The sequence below is a fragment of the Bombus pyrosoma genome, linkage group LG5, assembly GCF_014825855.1.
Source record: "Bombus pyrosoma isolate SC7728 linkage group LG5, ASM1482585v1, whole genome shotgun sequence".
NCBI classification, from domain to species: domain Eukaryota; kingdom Metazoa; phylum Arthropoda; class Insecta; order Hymenoptera; family Apidae; genus Bombus; species Bombus pyrosoma.
Window position 1 is genome coordinate 10,127,603 of NC_057774.1, and position 17,759 is coordinate 10,145,361.

The 17,759-nt window shown below is 44.4% G+C and overlaps 1 protein-coding gene across 5 annotated transcripts in view; it reads right to left on the reverse strand.

Moving 5' to 3' along the window:
* The window catches only part of LOC122567954 (homeobox protein homothorax), a 499,979-nt gene that overhangs the window by 265,618 nt on the left and 216,602 nt on the right, over positions 1–17,759 (reverse strand). For 3 of the 5 annotated variants that reach the window (XM_043727144.1, XM_043727142.1, XM_043727141.1), the window contains exon 8: positions 14,060–14,068. The exons of the other annotated variants lie outside the window; for them this stretch is intronic. In XM_043727144.1, the coding sequence (XP_043583079.1) occupies positions 14,060–14,068 (9 nt within the window). The remainder of the gene's footprint in view (positions 1–14,059; positions 14,069–17,759) is intronic. 5 annotated transcript variants of the gene reach the window in all.

Consider the following 17,759-nt stretch of genomic DNA (forward strand, 5'->3'; position numbering starts at 1 on the left):
TAACGCGAATCGCCGCACTTCGTTAGCGTATCGCGAGAAGGGACGACGCTCATTATCCGTGACTGACCTTAAAGACTCACTGCGATTATCTTGCCACGGCAACGTCGTGTCACTTGGACGACGTGTGTTGCACGTGCATGAATCATTATGCCGAACGGGTCACGGGACTCCGTTCAAAGCAACACTTTCCACCAATCTTCAGACTTATATTATTTACGGTTTATCGCTGTGCCTAATATATTCATTGCTACCAGCATATCTCTCGACGCCATTGTAGTCGTTGCGGACACGTCGTTTGTTCACGCGTTGAGATCCTACGTGGTTCGAGTCCCCCGCTTCACCTCGACTGAATTCTCGGCGATCCATCGGCCAACCGTTTCATAATTTTCTATTATTCCATACCGTTATCGGTGCCTAACGAGTACATGCGGCAAGCTTCGACGCGATAATTCAGAAAGAAGATAGGAGAGGGTAGAATTACACGAATCGAGGCCGATTAAGCGGCGACAGAACGTCCGCGAATGGCCGACGTTCCCTGTTTTTTCCATCCTTCGTCTCCTCCTTCGCCTTCCTGTCTCGCGTGAGAGACCTCGAGACAGCGGATCGTGTCCGGTGCAATTATCCCCCTTCAGGCCGGCGGGGCCGTTCCGTTCCCTGGTCAGTTCGTTCGTTCGTTCGACCAGGTCTTTGCAGAGAGGCGAACGCGAGCCGAGTGTGCTCGCCTATCGGAAGACAGCGAGCCGGTGGCGAGCATAGTGTGCACAGCTCGTCGAACAGCCACACGGCATTCCCTATTCCTCGCGCGGACGGCCATCGACAAAGCGAAACGTCTCATGAAATATTACACGGTGAGAATTTACGCGTACCAGCGGCCTTCCCTTTGATCAGAACCCGAGGAAATCGTCCGTTCCGGTCCCGAGGGGAACGTGGACCCCGAGCCACACGATGCAACAACATCGTCGTCGTCTGTATCGATTCGTTTACTCTCTTCTCTCTTTTTTTATTCCATCATCGTCGCGTGCTCCCTTTCCTCCCATCCTCGTTCGTTTCATGCGATTTTCGCGCTTCTTTCACGATACACGCCTTTTGTCTCGCTCTCATCCCTTTGCGCTACCACTTTCTCTTCTCTTTCTCTCTCTTTCTCTTTCTCCCTCTCTCTCTCCCTCTCTCTGTCTCTCTTTCTCTCCCGCATCCGTGTCCGTGGACACGATCATACCTTATGTACAGCACGCCACCGTCATCCGCAGGGCGGACACTCGTTCGTTTGGTATTCGACGCGCTGACCACTCGCTACTTTCGTGTGGATCTGCGCGCTTCCCTCATCCCAACCACTCCGTATATATACGTGCCCGTCGTACCGTGGTCCACGGCTACGAGAGAATTCGCCTCTCGCCTCGATCCGACCGGCTGGGATCTACGTACGTGCCGTGCACCGAGGAAAACGTTTTTACAAGCCCGCTGAGAACCTTGGACCGAGGGAGTATATATATTTACTTGGACGCCGAGGTGGGTTAGTCGCGTAATTATCGACGTAGCTTTGTCCCAGGTCGTGGACTAATTGCAATTATTACGATTTCTTTACACGTTCTCCAAAAGTGTTCATTTTTACGGAAGAAAAGAATTCTTGAACTCTTAATCGCATCCAGAGGACGCTTTGGGCATAAACGGCTTCATATAATTTCACTTTCAAGTAACGTCAAGCGATTTGGCCATCTTCTATTTTCCATTTTACAGTTACAGTTTATAGGTTTAAGTTTAAATCTTCTCTTAAGGTACTTTGGAATCTCGTTAGCCGAGTTTGATTTTCTTTACTGTAATCATGGAGGTTTATTTTTCTATATCTTTTGCATCCTTTTCTTTGATCAGCGGATTAAAGTCGAGTTGACCCGTGAATGAATTTGATTATTGTCGAACATTGGAATTCAGAGTGAATATTGGAATCTGACTCCTTGACATTTTTAAGGTAGCGTTTAGGGGACAATATGAGGAACTCGAGTATTTAGATACATAAGTAACGCCGTGCAAAATTACAATTATCGTTTCTGAATCGAATCTGCTGTGCGCCTATAAATATAATTTATAGGAATTTGAGCGGGTCGATCGAATCGATCGTAACTCAAACGTTTACGACCGCCCCGTCCGATTCCTAGTCGCTCTGCGTAGCTATAAATTTTTCCCGCCATCCGATCGCTTGTTTATTTAAGCATCCGATCGCGAGCTGGAAATTAGCAGATTCATTAGAGTAATTTTCGCGCTTTTTTCCGACATAGAAATCGAAACACTTTTTCCATCGTGTTCAGCTGCAACCAAATAAATTTTCATCTCCGTGTTAAACATATTTCCATCATACGTACAATTAATTACGAAAAAGTATTTAAACGTTTGCACAAATATCTTTTTTGTATCAACAAAAGCTGCTTGAATCTTTATAAAACGCAAAGTAAGTATCTACAGTTGCAAGAATATTAGATATAATAATTATCACAGATATTCAATTTATAACCAAAACTCTTTATTGTACCAAATATTCAAGTCTCCAAGCGGAGAACGTGTGACAAGATATCCACGTGCATATGCCTTTTTTTATAAAAAAAAATTGCTCCGATGTATATAGAACCAAAGCAAATATCCATAGCAAAGATATTAAGGCAAACCATCGGAGACACTCGATTTCTAATTAGAATTCTTCATCCATTGTTCCACCAAATATTTAAATGTCCAAAGAAAGATTATTAAAAAAAAAAAAAAAAAAAAACAAGTTAATCAACTCGGTCAATCAAACTCCAGTTCAAACAAAACCGACGGAAAAACGAACCTGGCCACGATGATATCACAACTCACCCTCCACGGCAACGTTATGCGTTGCCGATAAGCGTGAATTTATCCACAGCAAAGAGCGGCTGCGATTCCAACTAGAACGTCATAGGAATATGATAATCGCGCCACTAAATTCTCCATCCCGTTCGCTCTTTCATCGGGCAATTTACAATAACCGGCGGGAACACGATAAATCGCGTGACGCCGGCCAATAACACAGGCCCACGAATCTCCGGCGCGTTTACACGCCTCGACCGGCGTGCACCGGGCCGCTTGGTTGCGTACTCTTGGACCAGATTCCGTGGCTTTGCGAGGACACGAAGCAGTTGATCGGGGGCCAACAGCTTATTAAGTTGCAAGACGCGTTCGAACCGCGATACCGGCGGTCCGCGATCTACTACGCGAACACCGCGACGGATGTCGTTAAACCGGTCGTCCGGCTATACGCTGCCTTTTCGGGTTTATGTTCCGCCGCGTGGCCGGATAAACGGTGCTAATTGTACGATAAATCGTCCGCTGAGTAGCCCTTTCCCACCCCTTCCACGTGTGGATGCTACATGGGTAAGGAGGACCAGGTTGGGTACTCGCGATAAGAAAGTCGTTAATTCCTTTATGGATAATGGAACCGATAGTGCGTTGCAAGCACTGTGCACCATTTTAGAGCAATCGTGGAGACGCGCGATTGGAGGACGTGGTCGGTCGAGCTGCAAGAACGAGGCGGATCGAGACCTCCATGAGAGAATGGAAGGATTGTAAAGAGGCAGAGAAGAGTTCTCGAGATGAGAAAGATTTACGCGGTGTTTTTATAGAAATATTTATCGTATGCTTCTAATGTTTGCGATTTAGAAATCGACCGAACCGTGGCACAGGTTACGGGGCCAGAAGCTTCCACAATTTCCTTTTCTCTTTAACTGCAACAGTGGAATCGTGGAAGAAATTTACAACATCTTAGATATTATAAGCTATTATTCGCAGCCTGTGTTTTGCGGTATCTATGGCGTAAAATATACACTGAATGCAAATTAACGATTCTAAAATTAAGTTACTTGATTCAAATTTATCTTAAATTGTTGTGATCATCTATGACCTATTGATTCCAATTGAGGTTTCAAAATTGCGAGAAAATCAGTTGCCTAAGAGTGTAAGAGCTGAAAGAAATTCTCATCAAGACCATATTACCCGGAAGACTGTGAATTTGCATAAATATGAACTTTGCCTGTCTCCAACCTTCCCTTCCAATCATACATCGATAGACGATCGTATTGCACACCTGTCTGACATTTACGAATCGAGTTGCACTTGCATTCACTCAGCCACGACACATCAATCAACTGTAATTGCGATCGTTAGGCAATATAAAATTTCGCGACACGATTTGACATGGTCTTTAGAAAGGACCAAGTTTCCGACACGATCCAGCTCGAGTCCCGTTACAAAGGGCACCGAATCGACGAGGTAACCCGCGTTGTTTCAACCCACGCCCTCCGAATGAACGCTTTCGTGGTTAGGCAAAACAAGAATCGATCGATTCGACACAAGGCGGAAGACGGTCAGAGGAACCTCGAGTAACCATGGCCAAAACGACGGATGGTGCTCACCCTCTCCCCCCCCCATAAATCATATTAATAAACCGCACTGGCTTACTGTACACGTTCTATTCAACGGCGAATAGTCTACCTTCCACCTCTTTGAACAGCCATTTTCGTTGAATACATTTTATTTCGTCGTCCTTCCTCTTCCAACCCGACGCTACGATGTACGATTCAATCTTAGGTGTAACATGTTCTAAATAAATATGAGAGTTACGTATCTGTACGCTTCGTTCATTTTTGAAAAACATGTACTTCGTTTTTACACTTGTACCACTTGCCCGTCGATCTCCTTAATTGCAACAGCTATAACGTGTATTTGAAACTATGTTTTCAGGGACCAAAGAAAGCCAAGTTAAGAAACTGCAAAAATTTCAACCTGCCGCTTAATAATTTGAACGCAACCATATTGGAAATGATTCGGTTCAAAGGCCTCCGATTTTAACCCCCCGAATCGTCTCACGGATCTCAAGTTTCCTTGACCATCGAAGCCCTTTTACGCGAGAACGGTCGCTGGAAAAAGCGCTATCTCGCGCGTGAACGGCTGTCAGGAATTCCAGCGGGAACGGTATCAGCTGCGGCGATTCCAGGATCACCGGCGATCTCGGACGAGCCGTGCACCGTTCAAGATCGATCACCGATAAAGCCGGGCTCGGGACATTCCGCTCGGTAGCGGCCTCGAAAATCTGCGTCCGTTGGCGCGGAATGAAGCGATGCATCTTTCGAGCGAGACGGCCGATGCCGCACGAAATCCAGGGAAGACGCAGAAAAAGCCGGAGCACGGAGACGGTACCAGGTTGAAAAAGAGAGTGGTCACGGGAGTAGAGAGGAAGAAAGACGAGAATACAGAAGCAAAGAGGGCAAAAGAGAGGGAACAGAGAGAAAGACAGGGGAGAGGATCACCGGGGCCAACGGTGGGATGCTTGATGGCGCGATAGTTCCCTAAAGACGGATGGTAGCCGAGTCATGATCGTTGAAAGTTATGCGTGCGTTCTTGCCTCAGCTCGGACCAGAGCGGAGCAACCGGCACGGACACGGCTTCCGTCTCTTTCGTAGCCAGATATTATCCTCTTGTAATCGCGGCCCCCGCGAAATGCCACGAACGCGGAGCAATCGTGCCGCGGACGAGGGGACCGGACGATGAGAGCTCCGTCGATCTCTTTTATACACTGTAGATATACGTGCGAGCATCCACCCAGAGAACTGATCCTCAAATATGCCCAATTAGCCCGGGCTGACATAATAAGTAGATAAACAACTCTAAATCCTCTCGCGCGGTGAGATCACAGGCGCGAAGTTTTTCTGAGGGTATCCGGTCTCCGTGACAAGAACAGACCACAAGGTGCTTTCTCTACTCTCTCGTTCTCGTTTCTCTATTTCTCTCAAGGTAAAGATCCCTGTTCTTTCTTTGTTTGGCTGCAGCGTTCAGCTGGTTGGTTGGGTCGCCTCGTGTCTCTTTGTGCCAGGGCGACGGTACTACTTTAGGGTCGATTTAGTCACCCGTCCGTCAAGAACGTTCCGGTTTTTCGCGACGGTTCCACTCGTTTTGCCGGTAAATCGTGCCGCTGGAACTGTTCTTCTCCTGGGCCGGGCATGCCGATCGGACGGCCGACACGGAGGGCCTAGAGGGGGTCGGAGATTTATCGGGGAACAGGGCAGCCGCCATCGGTGCCCTGTCAAATTTGAAGCCCGATCGGACCGGTGATTATCGCGCTCGGGAACGGGTTTCGCGTTTCTCTTTTTCCCGCTCCGATCGCGAGATTTGTCCGCGCTTTGCGATCGACCAACGATGGGCCTGATACGAGCGAAGATAAAACGTTGAAAAATTGACAAAGTAGAATTAATTTCGTACAAAAGGTCGAAAGTAATATATATATATCGTTCGTATCCTATGTTAGAAAGGTACAAAATTTTGAATCTTGGTTTCCTTTCACTTCTGAATCGTACATCCTTAACTCTTCGCAACTTTATTGCGCTGTTAAAATACTTTACTTTTGTTCTATGTTGGTACCCGGAAATGTATAAAAAACACCGGCAAACGCAGGTATAGTCTGAGAGTCATAGCTTTGACGTCGGTGTTGCACCGCCTGGTAGTTGAATAAATTATAAAGACTGCGATATTGTTACTATTCCTACAATATCGCCAGAGGACTGTCCTTCGACGAACAACGTCGTCTTCGGAGGAATTGTTAAACCAAACCCTAGGACTCAACGAAGCGCTAGGGTTATCCTCTCGTACGCAGAAATAACATTTAAAGAGAATGTCTTGGACGATTTGAAAGTAAAATCTGTTGAAAACGAGCCGGTTATTCTTACGTGAACGTCCATGAGAGAGATCGGTGATTGCGTTCCTCAACCGATAATTAACGTTTTTAACAGCCTCCGGCTATCGAATGTCCGCACTTGTTTGATTTTCATAAGTTGTCGACTAGGTGTGCGCGAAAAAAAAAAGAATCGTATCCTATCGTTGGAGGATCGCGCGCGGTTGATTCGTATGCAAACGTGTTCTTCTAATGAAATGCTTCTATCGTTTCTGGTTGCTCAACTTAAGCGCCGATCGCTCCCCAGCCCCGGCAAATAAACAACCTTAATGACGAACAACGTGTGACCACGCTAATGGGAAATTAAATCCGCGAATCGTTGGTACGAGGCTCTGGAAGAGGCTCGTGATTAATTTCGCGACTCGCGCATCACGAGCCTTGATCAATGGTAATTTATTCAAAGAACATATTGTTCGACACTAATCCTTCGACCGCGTCGCTTTTCAACGGGTGTCTAATGTAATTTGGAACTCTGAAATTTAATGGATTCCTATCACGGAGCAAATATATGTACACCCCTGTCCCTTTATTCTTTTACAAGAATAAACTCCGTATCTTACATGTATCGCGCATTAATGCACAATAATATGTCTTATCGAATTCATCGGACGGCGTATTAATTAGAAATGAAGCCATTAAAATAAACGGTGGCAAGTATTTTCCCTTTAATCTCTTTTTTTTTCTTTAGCAGATGAATTAAAGTTAGAAACGAAATCGGTATGGTAAAGTAATATCTGCACTAATCAGAATCAATTCAGTTTCGATCGAAAATTAATTTCTCAAATGCTGCATATCGCAAACTGATTCACAATCGATAAAAAGAATCGTATTTCCTTCGAAGTAGAGTCACCATCTTCCGCCATATCGAATAGCGAAGACGAATGATGTAAACGAAGCATTCGAATTGAGTCACGTTATCGTCGCGCGATTAAACGCGATCGCGCGTGCTATACGCGCAAATCGAGGCAAGTTATTACGGTTAATCTATGCCAACCTCTCTCGACGACGAATCGGCGTGGTTCGTCGGTCTTCACCGTTTCGATGGCTTCGACGCAAGTTGAATCGTAATGTCGGCCCCCTTCGAGTGCCGGGCCCCTTTCGCACGGCATACGGTAATACGGGCGTAGATTTAATAATGGAATGCTTAGCGGATCTCGAGCTAACGCGTTGTAATTTTTGGAGAGGAGAGAGCAACACGGGAGGGATGACTACGTGAGTAGCATGTGTGAGGAGTGTCGACGCGAGACAACCCCCTGGAAAACCCTCGACGAGCACGTAATCTATTTGTTGAGCGACCGCAACTTCGTTCGCCCGGGAAAGATGCGTACGTCCCAGCGGGGTCGCCGGTGGAAGACAGACGCGAAAATTGGAACCATTTCCCTCCTTTTTCGACGTTCAAAATTGCTATTTCATATTTCTTATAGAAAAGTAATAGATTTTATTTTATCGAAGATCTTTTGTTCTTGCAAAATGCTTCGAATTTCTATTTACGCTTTGAGAAGGTATCTTTATTTCGAATATCTTGATCTTCTATGGAGCTGATTGGTAGCTGAGGGATTAGAAACTGTCAGATGTTTTTACTTATCTTTCAGTTCTTTTGAACTCTAGATATTTTTGAAAGTATATTATTTTCATTTAAGATTATCTTATATCACGTATGTATTCTAATATTATATCTTTTAATGGCTATAGCATCGTCTATTGACTATCGAAATAAGCTTGCCTATTTTTTATTTCGAGCGCCACACTGCTATTCTGTCCGATTTAAAATTTCTCATTCTCAGATTTCATTCGACTAAAGTCCCGTAGGTATATTACGTACATATATTCCAACTATACGGGTTATTAATTACACGCTTTAAACAACCACGTTCGTGTCAGAAGCATCTCAGAAACTTCCCTTCGATTCAACCAAATTTCTCGATACATTTATCGCCTACTAAATATTACAATGCGGGCGAAGGCGAGTTCTTGCGATCGTTTCGAGCATAAGCGGAGCAAACAGTCGTTTAAGGGACCGTTCGGGGCATCGGCAAACTCCGTGATGCCTCGAAACTCGTAAGAATCACTATTAGGGGCAAATCCGGCGGGGACCGAGCGATAGGAACGCGAAGGAAAATCCCCGCTACGAACGACGTTAACCGGCTCGTATCCATTCCTGGCCGATGTAAAACCGACTTTAATACTGTCGTATTTCCGCTCGTAAGAATCTCTGTATCTCGGTGCCGTTCACCGAGTTGTTGCGGTCTGCCGTTCCATCAGATCCGAACGTCTCAGAAGAGGCGTCCATCCGTTCGAATACCTTTCGAAGGACCTTATTGTCGTGCGAATTTATGGCCACTTTTTAAAGCCGTAAACCAAAAGACGTTCTCATGATTTTCAAAGTCTTCATCCGAGAATTATAGCACGGCGTTAATAAGGAGTTCGTTATTTTCAATCGCGAAGGCACCGCAAAAATCATGATGTTAAAACGATGCTTTAAGTAATCCACGTCTGCCCTTTTCGTGGTTCTTATTACCAACATCAACTGTGAATAATTTTGAGAAACACCATTTCTTACTGTCCGAATTGCCAAACAATCGGTAATTAATTACCGAATATAATAATCGGATTAAACCGGATTGTTGGTTAATCTTCGACGCGTAGATTTATGCGGAAGCAGGAGATTTTACGGGTTTTCAGGTGGAAGGGTAAAGAAGAGAGGCGGAGGATCGGCTAGCTAGTATCGAATAAAGCTTTACACACGTCGAGCACCTAGTAGATTTGCATTCTAATTATCGCATGATCTGACAAACAGGCGGCTATTATCCGACCCGGCTCGAGGTATCGTAAAGGGGAAAGAAAGCGCGAGGAACGAAAGGAGAAGATGAGGATAGACCGAGGTGTCGGAGAACGCGGACGGGTGTATGCGAGCCCGTATTCGAGGTAAAAAGAGGCAAGCACACACACACTCTCTCTTTCTCTCTCCCTCTAGCGAGTATAGGATGCTTATCTTATCGGTGGGCCGATGGTCCTTCCCAAAAATCATTCCCATTACGTCAGGCTCGATCGAAGCCCGGTAGCCAATAAATACGTGCCCGCACCACGGGATTAACCGCGTGCCCATAAAATTTAATTTTCCTCATTTACCCTGGCTACTGAATTTTTTAATTAACCCCACCATCCCATGCTGGATCCTGGGCCGCTTCCTTAGCCACCCGGCTACCCTTATGCAGATTTTATTGCACGTTAAAGTAATACTGTGTATCGGTTTGTATCGTTTGAAGAAAGTGGTAATACGGTAGACGTAAAGTGGAGATTCGCCGGTTACGCAGGTGTCTTCGAAAACGACGATCCCAGGGAGGAAAGTACTTATGAACATGGTTATGCCACGTTGACCGTGAACGCGCCTGAATGGAGTTTTAACGTCGATTCAGGTTGTTATTCCGTGCACATAATGTCAGCATTTTTCAAATTGCCCTCTGCTTCGGATGGCCTCAAGTGTTCCGCTTATCGGCTCAGATTGCTCATTCCAATGCGAATTATGCGTCGCTAAACGCTTCGATTCGTTGGCTTAGTGATAAGCTGTCCATACATACAGAATCAATTTCTTTCACCTTTGTTTTATAGCGCTCGGTGTGTTAACGCTCGGTACACGATATTGCTATTAGCATGAATGAAAATGAGGGTGCTTGTATCGTTTATGTTTGCATAAAGAAGAAACTTTCGGTCGAAGTTAAATTTGGATAGAAAAAGGTTGAATACGAACTATAAAAAGAAGCAATAATGAGAAATACTTTCGTCGAATTAATTCTATGGAATGGAGCGTAATTTCCACGAGATTCTCAAAGGGCAAGAGTCTCGTACAGCTTTCCCAGGATCATTAACATCAACACCTGAGATGGTCTTTTAATTATCCTTGGAGTGACGGGATGATCGAGTCGCGAGCGATTCGACACAATGCAGACGAGCTCGCGCTGGCATCGATCTAACCTGTCGCTCCCACAAGGGACACGCGGGACCCGTTAATGAATACTTAGAAGCATGGCCGGTAATTACACTTAAACGCGCCACATGGCGAGCGTATTTCGCGCTGATTGCCGCATATGTCTGTCAAAGGGACTCGATCAGAACGGTGAGAAGATCGTGGAACGCACAATGCTGGACATTATGCGATTCAGACGCGGGGCAGCGTGCTTTAAAAATTAAGTCTCGTCGCTACTAACGTCGCTCTGCCTGATCTTCCTTCTCTTTTCCTTTCTTCATTACTCATCTTCTAGTTTCTTTCCTTCTATCTTTTCCTCTATCCTTTTCTTTTCGCCTCGTATCTCATCCTTCCGACGAACTGTTACGCTGCACGTGTGTGCAACGCGACCAGGGATCGTAAAAAAATGCGACTAATTAACGACCAAAAAGTCGGCCCAGCGCGGATGTTTTTTGCGCGGTTCCAGAAGCGAGAGAGACTCGAGTCAACGCTTCGAACCTTCTCTGGATCTCTCCTCCTTTCAGCCGCTTGTACACCATCTTTCGACCTGTACGCTGATCAGATTCGATCGATGACCCTTCTTCGTTTATCGATTTGTACTTCGATATTCGTGCGAAACGGGTGTGAAATCTTCAAATTCTCGGTCATTCGTTCGTTCGCGATTTTACTCGCTTTAAGGACAAGCGAAAATAATCGAAATATTCGACGATTAGAAGATTTATCATCATAGAACGAGGATGATTCCTTATAAAGCAAGGACCAAAGTAAGGTCAAGGGATTCATAACTCTCAGATTGTGCCAGGACTAGTCCTTTTTCCACACACTTGCCGTCGCAAAATTATTGCCCACGCAATCCGCCTTTTCTATTCTTCGAGATTACCCGCGGCACCGCGTCGTCGTTATCCGGCTCGTTTCACCGACTGAATAATACAATGCATAAATATTTATAGGCGACCACGTTCCTCGGCACCACCTTTAGCCATTTATATATTAATTACTTCACGCGACCGCGCAATGAGTCTGATATACGACCGAATGGATAATCCGCGTTAATTCGTGACTCGAGGGCGTTTCTTCCCCGAAGAAGCGCGAAAGTCGCGTAGACGACGCGTCGAACATGCCACATTGTGCTCGTAGGAACGTTCAAAGCATAAATATTCATGGATAAAAATTCATCGACGTCAAAGATTCGACGTATCGTTATTAAAGTACGGGATCGACGGAACTGCGCTTTCTTACCGAAGCGTCGAAAGACGCCACGAGTGGAAACATGGTATACTCGGTGAATATACTTTGTGATCGACGCGCACGGGTCGATGGTTAAAAAAATATGACGGCAAAACTACACGTTACTATAACGAAGAATGCGGCCGGCCGATCTGTCGCATACATATTTATAGGAATCGATTCGGGCCCGTACACATTTTACAGTTTACATATTAATTACATCGTTAAGGATTCCACGGTGCAGCGCGACGCACGGTAGATTACGCTTTTGATATACGATTTAGTAAAATTAGCATTCAGCCGCGATGCTGACGAGCGCGACCGATACCACACGCGTCTGAAAAACCTATTTATAAATGCGGCGAAACCGGCCGGGAAACGGGCCAGGCGACAAAAATCGTGTAACCAAAGTCGATGGAATGATCGAAATCGAGAAGTTGCGTGTGGCGGCGATTGGAATATTCAGCATAAATACGAAATTCCGCCAGGGATTTCAAATATTTGGAATCAAAACGATCGACTTTATTTCCGTGTCAGATGTTTAAAACGGTGATTTATGTTTAATTTTTCACAAATCAAAGGAATCTGTAGAAATCATCTAATTCGGAAACGTAACGGAAACTGGAAGTAAATTATCGACACCATCTGAAATGAAATTGAAATCGGAACAATATATACTTTGTTAAGATGATATGAAATAAAATTGGGAAGTTAAAGACGTATGAATCCATCGGTATAACAAAATACAAAACCCCAAGCTCGCAGACCGAGACGCACACGAAATTACAGTGGAGAATTATTATGAAAAAAAAAAAAAAAAAAAGAAAATGATGTGGAAACGAGCTCGGTCACGGTTCGATTCTCTAACGAGATTCGCGTAGAAATGAAAACGTAACGTTGGCGGAGGCGATCGCGGATCACGACAGATCTCGGAACGCGCGATCCGCCTCGGCTGCAATCTAATTAATCTAATTAAGCCGCCGGAGCGGCTCGTTACCGCGGCGCGCGCCGTACGCGCCAACACAGAACCGAGTTGAAGAAACGCTCCGCGAAAGACCATCGGTACGAGACACGGATCGCTTCACGATCGTTCTAGTACAGCCACTGTCATTCCTTTGAAATACTTGGAACTTTGTTATTTGGTACTAATTATATCATTGCCATCGAACTAGCCATGTTCGCGTTTCAAGATACTATTAATGGAAACGTGTTGGCAATGAAAAGATTTTGTAGATTATGAAATTGCAAATGATCTGATCGCAATGCTACTTGCAGATTTGATAATGGTATTTGGTTGTAGTCTATCACTTTTACTTCTTGCTATATTCGTTTAACGTGTGATAGGCATATTACATGTTAAAGTAACGAATAATAAATACCTAGTCAACAAATTCATTTCTAAAATTCTGTTGCATATTTTTAGTCTCGTTACTTGTGGCACATCGCTCGACTTATCGTTATATTTCCCCCCATTTCTTCTACTTTCGACATATGAGACAGATTCTTTGATATTAAAATTCAATTTAATCGAAATTCAATAGAAATTCAAGTTGGCCATATTGAAGCTAATTCCTTGGTGCGTGCTATTTCTAGATTTTAACTGACTCATATATCAAGACGTACGTATATTATCATATTATGGAGATATGATATAGCGCAATTATAAACAGCCTCGAATTTTACCAATTAGTATAAACCAGTCGCGAGAAAATGTTGAATTTCACTCGGACAGTAATGGTTAAAGATATCTTAGAGTTTCTAAGAGCATAATTGTCAATAAAAATACTCGTATACATTTCAGAATAACAATACGTGAAAAATTCACGACACCGACGTCGAAGTATCGGTAAGATAGCGGTGGCCGCGATTAAATCGTTCGAGCGACTAGTTTCGTCAAACGAGGCATTTCATCGAGCACGCGGCATGAAAACCTGCGTGGTCGGCCGAGTAGCAAGAGTAAAGAATAACTTCGTTAATTACGATCGTTAAAGGCATTTCCGCAAGGATCGATCCGGTCATGTCGAGTTTACGGACGATCCTTGATCGCGAGAAAGAGGGCGAATAACAAAGAAGAAACCGGGGTGACGAAGGAGTAGAATAGAAACGAATAGAAAGTAGAAAGAATTCGCTTGTCCACTTACCCGTGACGTCTGAAACAAAAGAAAGGGAGAAGCTTTAGTCGAATTTTCATTTTCCACGATGATTATATATAAAAATTACATTCACTCATCGTGCCCTTTTTTTTCTACACCGAAATGCCAATTATATATTTCTCATGATAACGTACCAACGTTCGCCGTTTTATCAATTTTAAATAACTCTCGCCGCTTCTCTCTTTCTCGATCATCGTCAAGGGGTGAAAAGTCACCCGTTGAACGACGTTACGCGCGAAGAAGGGAAGGAAGATAGAGCGATGCATAAATGGGAAAACTGACAGAATGCACGGCTAATTCCGAGCTAATTGCCTTCTTGGCGCTAAAGAGCGTTTCACGACGAAAAACTGACTTTCCGTGGCTGCGTGGAAAAGGGGATTAAGAGCGCGAATGGCATTCTTCTCTTCACGGTGTGCCGCGCCATACGGCCGCGAGGATAAAAGTCGCAATTACCCGGTGTGCCGTCGTTCCCGACCTCGGCTCTTGTAAAAATGCGAAAATCCGTTCCTTCGCCTTTTGTTGCGTTTAATTGAAACGTACGACGGAAGGCGAGCCGTCGATTCGCCTGTTTTTCCAGCCACAAGAAAGCAATAGAGCGGAGGGATAGAAGCGAGGATGCAGGCAGATAGAGCAAGACGGAGGGAAAGGAATTGCAATCGAGCCGAGATGCCATTGGAATGGAAGCTCGCAGCTTTTAATCGCGAAGATAATCGAGGTCTCCAGCGATTAGCCAACACGATAATTCGATCTGATGATCGTTGCCGATCGTCATCGTGATACTGAACGATTACAAAATGATGGCGACCGTGCTCGATCGTACAACGGAATAATATAAAGAGCGACAAATTACAAGCGTGCGAGTTTCACGGACGGCTGACGTCGTGCACCGCTTCTTTTCTATTGTTACGATGACTGCGTTCGCGCGAAATAACCCTATAAATTACGCCGATTGAAAGAAATACATAAGCTATGAAATGTCTCTGGTTGTTGACAGATGATTGACGAAGGAAACGGACGTTGAGCAATATCGTTGAATAAGGACGAAGTACAAGAATTAATTATTCGCCTTGTCTGGAAACACTGAAGGGATAATTGTTGAAATGGTCTTTGATATTCCTGGCATTGTTTGACACGACTAATTTACATTCTTTCGTTTAGTTCTCAATATCTTTGAATCACAGACAACCCACAACTTGGATCTTTAAAATTTTAAACTACTGTACTTTAATTCACATTCTGTATTTTAGCCGGCTATCAGCGCTGATTAGCGGTATATACGATACCATTAAAAATGAATATTTGGAAATTAAATAACCCCTTAATAAAATCTAATGTAATTATTTACAAGCCAAAGATGCCAGTTGAAGCTGAAACAATTTCACGAAATCCGCAACAACTGCAACCCTTCCCACATCGACTGCAAGATTCAACCCTCTACCCTTGACAACCGATCAAGCGTCTGTGCAACTCGTAGCCAGAACCATCGCCCATTTCACGGACGAACAGCGTCGATAGTCATGTCTGCTTTACATAACCTAGAAGCCGGAGCGGTCACTCATAATTCCTCGAGATAATCTCTGCGTGGGCAGGATACGCGACCTCCCCCTGGCCCATGCCGGCTATCTACGCTCCTCTATCTCTATTTATTATTCCTAGGCGGCAGGCGCGACTTGGCGTCTCCGCGCGAGCCAGCGAGAGATAGCACGCTGGAGAAACGAGTCCGGGAACACGCGAGAGAGCGGCGAGTGTGCGTTCTGCCGCCGCTGTTGCGCTGCTCTCCCGCGCGCCATTTACATATGTTGCAGCCGCGTTCGAGGGAGCGAGAGAAAGAGCGGCGAATTTTTCGCGGCCGTAGCCGTACCTCGAGTCGTGTTCGAGCTGACTAACCCATTAGCGCCTCGGCTGCCGATCGACACGGCGAATCGATCGATAAAGGCGCCGGCGACCGCTTCCTGCTGATGCCACGAAGCTACTCAAGGGATAACCACGATCAACCACGATAGGCACTGTAGAATGGATTCGCGTATAGCTCTCTGTAACGCGGATTCGCATAACGCGACGAACACATCGCTACAATGTTCGTGGAATACGATTGCTAACCGATCTAATGATTTATAGTTATAGCGGTATGGCTGGTGTAAAAATGTATTTAGTTCGTATAACGCGTCGCATATGTCGTCAACGTTGTACGACGATTTGCTAGATTTCAATTTATCAGAAGGAATATTTTATAGATTTTCCGGAGTGATCGTAATAGAGTACGTTCTGATTGAAATTTGAAACTGATGAAGTTGGAGGATGTAGCATCGAATACTTAGATGATCGTGAAAGGAGCGGGTCAGATGTGCTACGGTTTGAATTGAATTTGAGCGTATTGGAAACGTGTTGAAGTGAGACAAAGATCGGGACAATGTTGCGAGTGATACTTTAGCATAAAAATAATCTCGAGTTACACCTACTATTAACTGCAATTCCTTAAATGCAAGTAGCGTTGGTTTAAATCAAATTTAATTTCATTGTGGCCTGCTTTGGTGAATAAACATTTTGACCGAATAGAAATGTACGATGTATGATGTATGCTATGCTGTTTGTGTCCTTCGACACATTTAACTCGTATATTTATTTATCTTGTATCAATACACTAATGGTAAATTTATGTTAAATTTAATCTACCTATACGTGATAAGCGCGAAAGTAAAATTCGCAGAAGTAATTTAACAAAAATATCGACTGTTTCCAGCGTTAATTGTACCACGCCACGAACCAACGGTTAATTAAAGCCAGTAAAAGAACAAAAACGTTAAGATAGCGCGTTATCGCTAGAATAAATTGGCGCGATAATTCGTGTTGTCTAGAAACGACCGAACGAGCCGGAGTGTAAAAGGTGTACAACACGGAGAGAGATCAACGTCTTAAATATAGGGAAAAATTATGGTGACAAGTCGGGGGTGAAAATTGGCAGCGCGTCTATAAAACGGCGCGCGGATCCGAATAGTCTACGCGATGAATGACACGATGACACGGAACGAGGGCGATAAATTCGACGATAATCGTTCCAACGTTGCCAAAAGACAGACCCCGCCTGAGCGCCGCGATGATCGCCGACGTATTCACGGGTCTTCTTCGACCGACCGTTTCGAAATCGTCGTTGAAATCGTTGAACGAGGTCGATCCCTGGAATTCGCCTTCTCCCGTCTTCCTCGAGTATCGGGTCGCTTCTGGCACCCACGAACGTCCTCGTCGACTATATTTTCCACCACGAATCGAGATTTTCAAATTTACGAAGATTTTTAAAGCTTCCATGTGGGAAGTACTCGCGCTCGTAAAATCGTAGCAATTTTGCAGCAAGTATGTACGAGTCTCTAGTATTTAGATATAATATTTTTCTTTGGCCTTCGAAGCTAGGAAATTGTTCTTGCCGTAAAATATTTGTAATCGATAGTTTTATAGTCGGATGGATTCTGTTAACTCTTTGATAGTGTAATAAAGTGACGAAGAATTCGAAATTGTTGACGTAGAAGATAATTATCCTGAATTTTTTCTGCGTTTCTGTTAGCAAAGAGAAAGAATATGGTACCTTCGACTTTTCATAGGAAATAAATATTAATAATTACATAGAATGATACGATGTAAAAATAGTATTCGATAGCTCGAGCGACGCTATTAAACAAAGTAGTAAACGTCATCA